We start from the raw sequence: 14,787 nt of genomic DNA on the forward strand, positions 1-14,787 counted from the left end.
ACATGCGTAGGTTACCACAGAACATGCGCAGGTTACCACAGAACATGCGCAGGTTACCACAGAACATGCGTAGGTTACCACAGAACATGCGTAGGTTACCACAGAACATGCGTAGGGTACCACAGAACATGCGTAGGGTACCACAGAACATGCGTAGGTTACCACAGAACATGCGTAGGTTACCACAGAACATGCGTAGGGTACCACAGAACATGCGTAGGGTACCACAGAACATGCGTAGGTTACCACAGAACATGCGTAGGTTACCACAGAACATGCGTAGGGTACCACAGAACATGCGTAGGTTACCACAGAACATGCGTAGGTTACCACAGAACATGCTTGTAACCTACTGCCTGATTATTATGACAATATTTTGCCTAATATGACAATGTTTTGTCACATGAGCATCATGCAACTAAATCTAATCCCATTTATAACCCAGGATAAGGTGAAGTATTAGCAGAATTTCAATACATTTTTCAGAGCAGTGTTACTGGGCCAGTCATATGAAAGGTGCCTTGGAGCTTCTATGCTGGGGGTTCACAAGTCAAACGCAATCAATAGAGCCAACATGACAAAGGACGCTGCTCACATACAGACCAGTCATCACGTTGTTTATGTTTTGCATCGTTTTTTAAAAGAGAAACAATACACGAATTACTCAAGAATAAATATGCATTCTCTTCCTACACTAAGTTTTATAATGAAATTGTACCTCCTTCGATAGCACAGCTATTAACTAAATAACAGCATGTTAAGATAAGTGTAACCTATTGTCAAAGAAAGAATCGGAAGTACATCACAGTAAGTTTGTAAACCCTAACAATTAAATAATAGATCCTTTACATCAAGGATGTTCAAGTCAGTGGATGAAGCTATATAAAGGCACAAACATTTTAACCATGGCTTTTACTCCTGTTGAGCCAGTTAAACCATTGAACGCTCTGCTCTTTTTCTATAGCAAAGTGTTGTATTTGATGTTGGTCACTAGGATATGTTATGCATTATTACGTTTAAAATGTTCTTTTTTTTTCTTATTTGTTTATTCCTGGAAACATATTTAACAGGCATGGCTGTTGATCCGAGTAATGACAATTGAGAATTTGGTATGACTAATATTGACTTTGTAGGGAATGGAAACAGTGCATGGTCCTCCACAGCATGAGGTAATGTTTTACTGGTGAGCGACAAGGGCCCTAACTAGTGCCCCTTAACCTGCCGAATTGACGTGTAGTGACATTACCATTGATAATGCAAGCAACGTGATGTTTGCATGCGCATGCCACTGGACTGAGAAAGTATCTCTCACCTTAGCGAATTAGCAGATGGATACATTTGAATGCATTTTTGATGAACTCGGTATTCAATGGGTTTAGGTTTTTGATCACTTTTCGTAGTTGTGGTAAAATCTTCTTAACACTTGTAAGTGTCTAACAGAATGGATAATCACATAAGATACTTTAAATAGAAGTACAGTACACTTAAGCCTTTTGTCCTTTAAGGAAAAGTTTACTTTGTAAAAAAAATATAGATATATATATATATAATTTAAATGGTATGTTATAGAAGTGTCCAGACACTTTTTTCGGGGCAATTTTCACTTGGTTTTTGACAAACTTACCCCACCAGCCACTGACTTCCTCAGGCTCGTTCTTGAGTGTCAGGGCAGTGATTAAAAACATTTAACAAAGTTGAAGTGAAAAATGGAATCCCCCTAAAAAAAGTGTCTGGACACTTCTTTCTACATAACATGGCCATTTACATCAATTGTGATCATACTGTAGGTTTCCTCTAAGATGATTCTAGAATGATTGTACGTGATGAAAGAGTTGGGTATTATGCACCACTTTGATCTCTCCATTCTCTGTAGAAACACTGATTAGCCATTTGATGAGCAATATAGTTCTGAATAACACCTCGTCTGAAAAATACCTCTTCTCTTTTCTTTTTGTCACCTTTCTGCATTGGCAGAACATCTTGGGATTGAATTTATGGGTATGGATCGTTCCTTCCTCTTTTAGTTTGCAAACGTAGGATTAGAAGCTTGAGCCTGCCCCTCCCAAACTCCAGCCAGTTTCCTTGTGCCGATGAAGGGATCATACAGGCATAACATACCATATTTGTTATAGAATGATAAACACACATATACATTGCAATATGTAGCTCAAATATGCTAATGACACCTTCAATTATACTTTTTGGGAAACCTCAATGTGATAGCATATAGTCGAATTAACCCGCACACATACAAACTAAGTAGGTCCTAAAATGACCACCACACACATTAAGTCCTACAATGACCACCATAAACTCACATTCGACTCATACAAGCATCTGAACTACAGTACACTATCTCTTGTGACTGTGTAAGACACACATTTATATAAGCTAGGTGGCCAGAGAGGCTGCAGTGTGGTTATACTGTATGATCAGATTCCCTTCAACTCTTGCTTTTGCCGTTACCCTGAACCCTCCTCTCTTCCACCCAGTGTTTCGCATGCCAAATACACTGACGGCATCCTCCCTTGCTACCCCTTTCATTTCATCTCTTTCCTTCCGGTCTTCCTATTTCCTACTGTACCATGTGGATGTATGTATGTGTCCGTCACCCCAACTGTGTCCCCTTTTTGTTCTCCTGTCATCTCATGGTTCCTACCCTTGTCTCATCAGTGATGGCAGTTTTTGCTGTGTCTTTTTTAAATGATGTTGATGTTAACTCTGAACAATTGAAAAATGATTGTTTTTCATTTAAAAGACTGATTGTTTGTAGCATAATTTGTTCACAGGACACCTAATACCTCAGCAAAGCAACCAAATCTTTTAAATAGGGGTATAGTATGAACTAGGTGCGATAACGGAACAGTTCGTATAATTATACACTGAACAAAAATATAATCGCAACGTGCAACAATTTCGTCTACTTTACTGAGGTACAGTTCATATGTCAGGAATCATCCATTTAAATAAACGCATTAGGCCCTAATCTATGGCTTTCAGATACAAAAGAAATGGTCCTCAGGATCTCGTTACGGTATTTTTGTGCATTCAAATTGCCATCGATAAAATACAATTGTGTTAGTTGTCCGTAGCTTATGCCTGCCCATACCATAACCCTAGGCGCCACCATGGGGCACTCTGTTCACAACGTTGACATCAGCAAACTGCTCACCCACACGACACCATACACGTGGTCTGTGATTGTGAGGCCAGTTGGCCGTACTGCCAAACTTTCTAAAATGACTGAGAAATGAACATTAAATTCTCTGGCAACAGCTTTGGTGGACATTCCTGCAGTCAGCATGCCAAGTGTGGCATTGTGTTGTGTGACAAAACTGCACATTTTAGTGGTTGTGTAATGATCATTTTTGTTGTTGTATTTTACCCCCTTTTTCTCCCAATTTCAATTACACAGCCACTAAAATGTGCAGTTTTGTCACACAAAAATGGCACATTGGCAGGAATGTCCACCAAAGGGAAAAGTCGAGTCGTGTCCTCCACCAAACAGTGCACCTTAACAACCACTGTTTAACCTGGAAGCCAGCCTCACCAATGTGTCTGAGAAAGCACTGTTGAACTGAAGTCAGCCTGCAGGCTCCCGGTCCGCCACAAGGAGTCACTAGAGCACAATAAGCCAAGTAAAGCCCCCCTGGCCAAACTCGGGCGACGCTGGGACAATTGCCCTATGGGACTCCCGGTCAATGCCTGGGATCGAACCTGGGTCTGTAGTGACGCCTCAACCACTTAAGGCCATTCTGCTGTTAAATCAGCTTCTTGATATTCCACACCTGTCAGGTGGATGGATTATCTTGACAAAGGAGAAATGCTCACTAACAGGGATGTAAACAAATTTGTGCATTTTTTGATAAATAAGCATTTTAATGCATTTGGAACATTTCTGGAATCTTTTATTTCCGCTCATGAAACATGGGACCAGCAATTTACATGTTGCGTTTATATTTTTGTTTAGTGTAAATTTCATTTGAAATTCCCCTAATCTAGTAAACCTGTAACCTCACCTGTGAAAAGATTGAAATGCAAATATTCCATAATTCCAAGCGTTGGGTCCTGTGAACAAACAATGCTGCACTGTTTGCAATATTAGAATATTAACATTTTACATCGGAGTGATTTTAACTGTTTGATGAATGACTATCTTTTATATATATGCATCTGTTGTATTAGTAACACGTGGGCTGGTTAGAATACATTGCAGAGAATGCATATTCTGTGGTTTGCCTGGTCATGATTACTGAGCCCGACCTTGAACTAACACTTCCTGGCATTCCGACTGGACTCCGACTCAGCAGAACTGCCTCCTCCGATCAATGCATTACATTTCCACCGTCTCGGTTTTCAACCAACGCCCACTAATACAATGTTAAATCAGGGGGCATGTTCAGAACCCAAACGTTGGTTGGACGTTGCAGATAGAAATGCCACGATTGAGCCAACTTGATTTTTTTATTGTACATGTCAGAGAGGCATTGTAGTTAGTTCTACAAAACATATTTCTATCTGAACGTTCCAAAACGTTGCGTACTGCTGAACGCGCCCCGGGTTTGTTTGTTTCTGTGAATGTATAACCTTTAATATATAACCTAAAACAAGTTTGTTCATCTCCATTGGGTTTGGTTTGTATGTGACACTATAGGTCTGCATGTTGTGGAGTTTTAAGAATGCATTGTCCTCTTTTTCAGAAGCAGAGGAGCTGTATCAGAAACGTGTATTAACAATAACAGGAATCTGCATTGCACTCCTAGTGGTTGGAATCATGTGTGTGGTTGCCTACTGCAAAACAAAGTAATTCACGTAACATTTTTACGCTAAACTCAGTATATAAACTCAGTATTCACTATTACGTATCCTTGTCCTTATTACGTATTTTGAAGCTTCCATGAGATGATAGCCTAGAGATTTGTGCATTTGAATAATTTTTTTGTCAATCACAACCTCTGTCAACCTTAGACAAAATCTGTCATCCGTCTGTTTTTGTTAATGGCTGTATGATTGGTCCGTCTCACGATGCAGTTTTGTCTTTCCGTGCACAGAAAGCAGAGGAAAAAGCTTCATGATCGTCTGAGGCAGAGCCTACGAAATGAGAGAAACACCATTATGGCTAATGGCCCTCAGATTTTTAACCCTCCCCTTGAAAACGTCCAGCTTGTCAATGTAAGTCACTCACATAGCTATTACTTCTAACAATGAGAACTACGCTAGATTAACTCTCACACTTAGTTTCCAATACATACAGTTCATTCTAAAAGTATTCAGACCCCTTAACTTTTTCCACATTTTATTCAAAAATGTATTAAATTGTTTGTTTTTCCTCACCAATCTACACACAATACCCCATAATGACAAACCATTTTTTTTGTGCAAATGTGTAAAATAAAAAAAAAAAACGGAAATAAAACATTAACATAAGTATTCAGGACCTTTACTCAGTACTTTCTTGAAGCACCTTTTGCAGCTATTACAGCCTTGAGTCTTCTTGGGTATGACGCTACAAGCTTGGCACACCTGTATTTGGGGAGTTTCTCCCATTCTTTTCTGCAGATCCTGTCAAGCTCTGTCAGGTTGGATGGGGAGCGTCACTACCCAGCTATTTTCAGGTCTCTCCAGAGATGTTATATCGGTTCAAGTCCGGGCTCTGGCTGGACGACTCAAGAACATTCAGAACTCCTGCGTTGTCTTGGCTGTGTGTTTAGGGTTGTTGTCCTGTTGGAGGGTGAACTTTTGCCCCAGTCTGAGGTCCTGAGTGCTCTGGAGCAGGTTTTCATCATGAGTCTCTCTGTACTTTGCTTTCCCTCGATCCTGACTAGTCTCCCAGTCCCTGCCGCTGAAAAACATCACCACAGCATGATGCTGCCACCACCATGCTTCACCGTAGGGATGGTGACAGGTTTCTTCCAGATGTGACACTTGGCATTCAGGCCAAATAGTAACATTTTGCTTTCATCAGACCAGATAATCTTGTTTCTCATGATCAGAGTCCTTTAGGTGCCTTTTGGCAAACTCCAAGCAGCCTGTCATGTGCCTTTTACTGAGGAGTGGCTTCCACCTGGCCACTCTACCATGAAGGCCTGATTGGTGGAGTGCTAGATATAGTTGTCCTTCTGGAAGATTCTCCCATCTCCACAGAGGAACTATGGAGCTAGGTCAGAGTGACCATCGCGTTCTTGGTCACCTCCCTGACCAAGGGCCTTCTCCCCCGATTGCTCAGTTTTTGGCCGGGCGGGCCAGCTCTAGGAAGAGTCTTGGTGGTTCCAAACCTCTTCCGTTTAAGAATCATGGAGGTCACTGTGTTCTTGAGGACCTTCAATGCTGCAGACTTTCTTTGGTATGCTTCCCCAGATCTGTGCCTCGACACAATCCTGTCTCAGAGCTCTACTGCCAATTCCTTCGACCTCATGGCTTGGGACCTTATATAGACAGGTCTGTGCGTTTCCAAACCACAGGTGGACTCCAATCAAGTTGTCGAGACCGCTCAAGGATGATCAATGGAAGAAAAAAAACGATAAATGTGCAAAGATTTCGAAAAACCTGTTTTTGATTTGTCATTATGGGGTGTTGTGTGTAGATTGATGAGGAAAACAATTTATTTAATACCTTTTAGAATAAGGCTGTAACAACAAAACGCTGAGAAAGTCGAGGGGGTCTGAATACTTTCCGAATGCACTGTACATTTGTTGGCATGTTAGCTACAGAATCTGCACATTTCTTTATAAGCATGCATGATGTGATTTCGTATTATTGATGCTTGATTTTGTTTTCCCTTATAGCAATTTGTGTCTAAAAATGCATTGCCTGCGCAGCATGTAATCGAGAAGGAAACGGAAACATCCTTCTCGACGAGCCTGTACACATCATCAGCACATCAGTCCACAACGGTCACCCACACCTCCAGTCAAAGGTAATCCTATACGAACCTACAAGACAGATTTCTTGCCTCCTCTCCTTCCATCTGTAAAAGTGATGAGCTATAGCACTGGCTCTTAAGAAGATACTGTAATAATGTTTCTTAGATTAAAGTCCTATTTATCTCCTTCTCTATGTGTCATATTACCGCTGGGCCCTGTGAGCTATCTTAGTTGGAGTCCGTCTCGTTTCCCCCCTAGACACTTCCTCTTTCCCTATGTGTCATATTACCGCTGGGCCCTGTGAGCTATCTTAGTTGGAGTCCGTCTCATTTCCCCCCGAGCCACTTCCTCTTTCCCTATGTGTCATATTACCGCTGGGCCCTGTGAGTTATCTTAGTTGGAGTCCGTCTCGTTTCCCCCCTAGACACTTCCTCTTTCCCTATGTGTCATATTACCGCTGGGCCCTGTGAGCTATCTTAGTTGGAGTCCGTCTCGTTTCCCCCCTAGACACTTCCTCTTTCCCTATGTGTCATATTACCGCTGGGCCCTGTGAGCTATCTTAGTTGGAGTCCGTCTCGTTTCCCCCCTAGCCACTTCCTCTTTCCCTATGTGTCATATTACCGCTGGGCCCTGTGAGCTATCTTAGTTGGAGTCCGTCTCGTTTCCCCCCTAACCACTTCCTCTTTCCCTATGTGTCATATTACCGCTGGGCCCTGTGAGCTATCTTAGTTGGAGTCCGTCTCGTTTCCCCCCTAGACACTTCCTCTTTCCCTATGTGTCATATTACCGCTGGGCCCTGTGAGCTATGTTAGTTGGAGTCCGTCTCGTTTCCCCCCTAGCCACTTCCTCTTTCCCTATGTGTCATATTACCGCTGGGCCCTGTGAGTTATCTTAGTTGGAGTCCGTCTCGTTTCCCCCCTAGACACTTCCTCTTTCCCTATGTGTCATATTACCGCTGGGCCCTGTGAGCTATCTTAGTTGGAGTCCGTCTCATTTCCCCCCGAGCCACTTCCTCTTTCCCTATGTGTCATATTACCGCTGGGCCCTGTGAGCTATCTTAGTTGGAGTCCGTCTCGTTTCCCCCCTAACCACTTCCTCTTTCCCTATGTGTCATATTACCGCTGGGCCCTGTGAGCTATGTTAGTTGGAGTCCGTCTCGTTTCCCCCCTAGCCACTTCCTCTTTCCCTATGTGTCATATTACCGCTGGGCCCTGTGAGCTATCTTAGTTGGAGTCCGTCTCGTTTCCCCCCTAGACACTTCCTCTTTCCCTATGTGTCATATTACCGCTGGGCCCTGTGAGCTATCTTAGTTGGAGTCCGTCTCGTTTCCCCCCTAGCCACTTCCTCTTTCCCCCTGTTTGTTGGGGGTGGTTTTGAAAAGCAATTCATTCATGTTGGTTTCAGTCGGCGGTTGATACGATGATTTACCCATCCTGTTGCACGATTGCCTGCAAATCACCTCGCTCACTCAGTGATATTCACTGGATTCAACAAAGACCATGGCCTGTATTCACAAAACATTTCAGAGTAGGAGTGCTGATCGAGGATCAGGTCCCACGGCTCCTACCCCTTAATCATGATGATTTTAAAATAAATAACTGATCCTAGATCAGAACTCAGACACTTTATGAATCCAGGGACTGCAGTTCTGTGATCTCAGATTGCACAAGCAAAACCGTAGAGGATAATGTATGGCGGTGCGTCATTAGCTAGTATGGGACAACCAAGGCGCAGGGAGAATTGATGAGGTTTCCAGAGAACTTGTAGAGCAATGTGCAGGTCAAAGTGTCTTGTGGGTTTTATAGGCCAGTGTCTCTAACTATACATTATAATAGAGCAGACCTGGGTTCACATACTATTTTAAATCATTCAAATACTTTGTGCTTTTGCTCGAGCCTGCCTGAAGTGCCAGATGGGTGGGGTAAGCATTGGTCCATTAAGCCAGGCAAGCTCACACAAGCCCAGTTGAAGTATTTTAAATTATTTCAAATAGTATTTGAACCCAGGTCTGCAATAGACATGATTTACAGTGTTTACAGCTTATGTCATTGTCGGAAGCGGCCATTGTTTTGACCTCATTTAAGAGAAGCAATTCATTCTCTTCTGTCTCCCCTCTTCATTCTCCTCTGTCTCGCTCTCTCTCTCTTCAGCTGGAGTAACGGCCATAGCGAGAGTGCCCTCTCCGACAGCCGCTCTGTCTTGGTGAAGTCATCGGGAGAGAACAGCCGGCACGCCACACCCAGCCACCGGGGTCGTCTGAACGCCACAGGTGGCGCCAGAGACCTGAGTGCCTACCTAAAGAACTCTGGAGACACGCCAGACTCCTACAGGGACTCTCCGTACAGTGAGAGGTAGGAGAAAGACATCTGGAGCTCATGTTGCTACGCTACGCTATGCACTACAACCGCCCTTCAGCCCATACACCTAATGGAGGGTTTGTAATTAATGATGGTGTCCCCTACTTCTAGTTATCTGAGTTGTACAGAGATATCCACTGAATAATCAGCTATATTTTAAGGATTATACTTGGTGATCATTTTTAGAGAATAACATGCATTTTATAAATTATGGCATTTATTTATGAATATACAGTAAACCAAGATTGAATCTAAGATTTGTGGTATTGCCATGTTATCTTGGTCTTCTGAATTAGTGTTTTTATTAGCAGAGGTCTCCTTATGAGCTATCCTATATTTAGATTTCACAGGCCCTCCTAGATCAAAGCTAATGGACAATGACGACTTCATAAGTCCCCATTAGTCAATCAATGTGTTGCTGATGAGCGCAGGTGTACCTGTGTTGTCAGTCGAGCTGCTACAGCAGGTAGCACACCTGTCTCTGAGGTCACAGGTCGACTGAGTCTGAGAGGACCCGTCTGTGCACATCACTCTGACATGCCAGGGCAGACGACCCTAATGACTGTCCAGGGCAGACGGAGACAACCCTAATACTAACCCTAATGACTGGCCAGGGCAGACGGAGACAACCCTAATACTAACCCTAATGACTGGCCAGGGCAGACGGAGACAACCCTAATACTAACCCTAATGACTGGCCAGGGCAGACGGAGACAACCCTAATACTAACCCTAATGACTGGCCAGGGCAGACGGAGACAACCCTAATACTAACCCTAATGACTGGCCAGGGCAGACGGAGACAACCCTAATACTAACCCTAATGACTGGCCAGGGCAGACGGAGACAACCCTAATACTAACCCTAATGACTGGCCAGGGCAGACGGAGACAACCGTAATACTAACCCTAATGACTGGCCAGGGCAGACGGAGACAACCCTAATACTAACCCTAATGACTGGCCAGGGCAGACGGAGACAACCCTAATACTAACCCTAATGACTGGCCAGGGCAGACGGAGACAACCCTAATACTAACCCTAATGACTGGCCAGGGCAGACGGAGACAACCCTAATACTAACCCTAATGACTGGCCAGGGCAGACGGAGACAACCCTAATACTAACCCTAATGACTGGCCAGGGCAGACGGAGACAACCCTAATTCTAACCCTAATGACTGGCCAGGGCAGACGGAGACAACCCTAATGACTGGCCAGGGCAGACGGAGACAACCCTAATACTAACCCTAATGACTGGCCAGGGCAGACGGAGACAACCCTAATACTAACCCTAATGACTGGCCAGGGCAGACGGAGACAACCGTAGTACTAACCCTAATGACTGGCCAGGGCAGACGGAGACAACCCTAATGAATGTCCAGTGCTCTTCAGTTCAGTGTCTCTGTCCTCCAAACACATACCAGGAGAAAAGCCTATACAGTCCTAGAGCTGATTTCCGAAATGGATTATGAATGAATGTGTATCCTGAACCAGACCATGTAGATATCCGGTGAGAAATGAAAGACTATTTGAGACCGGTGAGTTCCACTCTAAAGGAGCCTACGCTCATCGGATGTGCCCTTGACAATTTGACTGTACATACCTATCGGACACAAAATCCATTGTTATGGATTTATTTCACTTAGCTAAAGCCATACATGTGATGAGCTATAGCTCAGACTGTACCATGAATGTAGTGGAGCTAAAGCCACTTTAACAAAATGGGTTCTTATTACTGATTCTGGTTGTGGTGTATTAGTGAGTACACTTGTGTATTCTGTTCCTAATTGATTGAGGATTCTCTCTTGGTTCTGCCTGTCAGGTATGTGTCAGCGATGACCACCCCAACCCGCCTGTCTCCTGTGGAGCTGCTCTCTCCCGTGACCCCGGGTTCCCCTCCCTCTGAGATGTCGGCCCCCTTGTCCAGCCTGGCCACCTCGGTCCCCTCTGTGGCCGTCAGCCCCTCTGGCGAGGAGGAGCGCCCCCTGCTGTTCACCACCCATCCGCACCCCGACCACCACATCAGTCAGTCTAAGAGGAAGTCTGCCCACTACAACCACGGCCAAGAGGCCCACAGCCCCCCGCCCAGCCCGCTGAGGATCGTTGAGGACGACGACTATGAGACCACGCAGAAGTATGAGGTGGTCGGCTCCGCCACAACGGTAACGCCCATTCCCCCGCAGAGCCTTCCTAAGAAACTTGCCAAGAACAGCAACGGCCATCGGGCCAGTAGAACAAAACCCAATGGCCATGCAGCAGGCCACAACAAGGAGTCCATCGACCTAGGTAGCAGTACGGAGAGCGAGATGGAGGAGGAGCGTGTGGGAGAGGACACACCCTTCCTGAGCTTACAGAACCCCATGGCTATAAGTGTGGAACCTCTCACAGATGGCAGCAGGACTAACCTAGCACTCCGACTCTCCCCACAGGACAACCTGCAAGCCAGGTTATCCAGCGTCATCTCCAACCAAGATCCAATTGCTGTATAAAATGAAAAAGAGAGCTTAGAAAAAAAACTTCAGTCGGATTCAAAGAAATGTCACTATTAAACCTTTATTTTCTATAACTTAAAGTATTTGCGGGGAAAATAATAAAAAAAAATATATATAAATAAATAAAAAACGTATTTTAGCGAAGTAGTGAATAAAGTCTTTTATAAATAAAAAATGTGTACGTGTTCATGTCATGGAAGAAAGTGGAATAAACTAGTATGTAGCAATGGTTCGCAGTATTTCAATGGAGAAAAATATCAATGGTGCCTTTCATTTCCGTTTGGTGTGCTTATGGGAACTGCATGCCTCTGGCCCATATATTCACGACTTTCATCTCCCTGTTGACATTTCTACTCCACTCTGAAAACAAAAATATCCACCAGCACTATAGTATGCATTTACTATAATGACCTGTATGAACTGGCTCCTAATCCTAAGCTCCATACAGCGGCGTTGCTTATGTGTTCATGGGCATGTAGTTTTCACCTCATTTACAGTAATGCAGTCCTAACCTACTAACAGAGGTGCATACAACAAAGTATTTAGTGTTTATCTAGCTAACACAACACCCAAATATTATTATACAGCTTTTCAAGATTTTCCCACTCACCTTTTGGTTGATTTTAAATGGTAAAATAACATTTGAATTGATTTTTTTTTAATGCTTTTCTTGGACCATTAGCTATCATAATAATATATTGGTTACCAAGGCAATCAGCAAGGAAGAATGTTGAATGTGTAATCTGATTAACTTGTATCAACACGTTGATACTAGAAGCATGAATGAAGTCAGAGTTGATTTGAATATTATTTTCAGATAATTGGGTAACTGTTAGATGTAGTCTCGGGACATGTGATACATCCCATTATTGAATGAATGCTCTCTATATCTATCCTCTCTATATATTGCGTTCTATATAATGGAACACATTTTCTTCTAAAGCCAGATGGTCAGATGAGAAGTAACTTATGTATTTAGTCATCTCTGGTTAAGCAATACTCTAAGATTCTTGCTCTCAATATCATGATTTGCAAGTCCAAATTGTGGAGATATGTACCAAATGAATGATTGTGGAGATATGTACCGAATGAATGATTTGTGGAGATATGTACTGAATGAATGATTGAATATATGGCTCACGTGTTCAGTCTTTCAACAACACACCCGTTCCTAAGTAATGCATTGTGGGGATCGAAGCTGAAGCACCATTTTGAAATAAGGTAAATAGCGAGAGCCTTTTCATTTGTTTCAACTGTGTTTTAGTACATTAGTCAACTTCAGATTTTTTTTGTCCTTCAAAACATTCATGTAAAATGTTACATTATCCAAAGTGTTCCTTTTGTGTTCATATAGTGCATATTTGTTTTCAACTGTCTGACTGTGTTAGTACGTAAAGTTATCTGTGTAATATTATCGACATTATCGCCTATTTTATTATATAGTAAGTTATATCCCAAGGATACGTTCATGAGTCATGCTCGCCATGAACCACATGAAATATGGTTCCATGAGAAGTCGTACCCTGTCGAAGACTGTCACCAATAATTTATCACTAGAATGAATAGATAACTAGACACGTTTTCTTTACTACATTATCACTTTTCAGGCTTCATAACCAAACCGTTGATATTGAGTGTTTCCGAAAGGTAATTTCATCAAAACAATCTACTCTAATGCCAATCTGATTGTTGCCAGCATTGGCATGACACTGGTATAAAGGCTTTTTTTGGCCCTAAATTATACCGTTTCTAATGATGTCCCAATCTGAAATTTATCAACTTTTTTTTGTATTTATATTATTTATTTATTTATTGTTTATTTATTTTGTGGGCCTTATGTTATCTTTTAATTACAGATTCTATTTTAATCAGTGTTTTATATATTTGGTTGGTATATATTTGAAAAGATCGGAACTTATCTTTTATAAGCATGTGTTTGCCTTTTTATATTTTTTTGACTTCATTATGGGGTCAAATCTCTCTTTGCCTCTTAGCATTGATAACCGCTCTGTTATTCAACATAAAAAAATATTAAAATCTAAAAAGGCACAAGTACTTTGAGTGTACACTGATTAGCTGTGTGGCTAGAAATCAGAACTAAATCTCCTGTCAATCTCTGCTTTACATACCCCATGATGCATTGCTTCCAAACCAAGGTGTCTTTCGATTTTATGTAAATACACCATGAAAACCTTGAGTACTTTTTTTTTCTCCTTTTTTAAAATTAAAATATTAAACCAATGTTTTGTGTTTGTTTGAGGGCCACCACCTCAAAGCATTTGTCTCTGTCCTAAACATTTTCCATAACCATACATATTATGCTAAACTTTTTTTTGTAGTGATTGTCTCCATACCAATTGTTTCATAAACATGACTGCAGTTGTACACGTATGTATGAGCAGCACACTAACTTGGTTGTTAAAATAAAAGCCAAAACTAATATTCTGTCATGTCAAGCCATTATCAGCACAAGGAGAGAATGAAAGCAGCTAAGCACAGGTGTGGAAGTTACTGTTGTGGAACATGCATGACAAGATCAAACGCAGGAATGCATTTCAATTGAACAAATAATGATTGGGTTGTCTTGATCAGATGAAAAGCACATCTTAATGCAAGGACTATAAATATGCCTTTTTTGAGAAAGGGAATCCACAAGACTAGAACCTGTGACCTTCCAGTACCTAGCCTAGTGCCTTTTATTTATTTATTTCACCTTTTATTTAACCAGGTAGGCCAGTTGAGAACAAGTTCTTGTTTACAACTGTGACCTGGCCAAGATAAAGCAAAGCAGTGTGACACAAGCAACAACAGAGTTACACATGGAATAAACAAACATAGTCAAAAACACAATAGGAAAAAAAGTCTATATACAGTGTGTGCAAATGAGGTAAGATAAGGGAGGTAAGGCAATAAAAGGCCATAGTGGTGAAATAATTGCAATTTAGCAATTGAACACTGAAGTGATCGATGTGCAGAAGATGAATGTGCAAGTAGAGATACTGCAGTGCAAAGGAGCAAAAATAGAAATAACAGTATGGGGATGAGGTAGTTGGATGGGCTATTTACAGATGGGCT

General features: G+C 42.3%; 1 protein-coding gene across 9 annotated transcripts in view; it reads left to right on the forward strand.

The window, feature by feature from the left end:
* nrg1 (neuregulin 1) overlaps window positions 1–13,953 on the forward strand; it is a 170,588-nt gene extending 156,635 nt beyond the window's left edge. For 6 of the 9 annotated variants that reach the window (XM_064943462.1, XM_064943465.1, XM_064943463.1 and 3 more), the window contains 6 exons: window positions 1,975–1,998; window positions 4,701–4,803; window positions 5,052–5,172; window positions 6,786–6,916; window positions 9,014–9,214; window positions 11,043–13,953. In XM_064943462.1, the coding sequence (XP_064799534.1) occupies window positions 1,975–1,998; window positions 4,701–4,803; window positions 5,052–5,172; window positions 6,786–6,916; window positions 9,014–9,214; window positions 11,043–11,709 (1,247 nt within the window). In that variant the 3' untranslated portion in view covers window positions 11,710–13,953. Of the gene's footprint in view, window positions 1–1,070; window positions 1,110–1,974; window positions 1,999–4,700; window positions 4,804–5,051; window positions 5,173–6,785; window positions 6,917–9,013; window positions 9,215–11,042 lie in introns of all 9 variants that reach the window. The other 3 variants (XM_064943466.1, XM_064943464.1, XM_064943470.1) reach the window with 2 other exon arrangements.
* Window positions 13,954–14,787: the final 834 nt, after the last annotated feature.

The sequence above is a fragment of the Oncorhynchus masou genome, chromosome 28 (genome assembly GCF_036934945.1).
Source record: "Oncorhynchus masou masou isolate Uvic2021 chromosome 28, UVic_Omas_1.1, whole genome shotgun sequence".
NCBI lineage: Eukaryota > Metazoa > Chordata > Actinopteri > Salmoniformes > Salmonidae > Oncorhynchus > Oncorhynchus masou.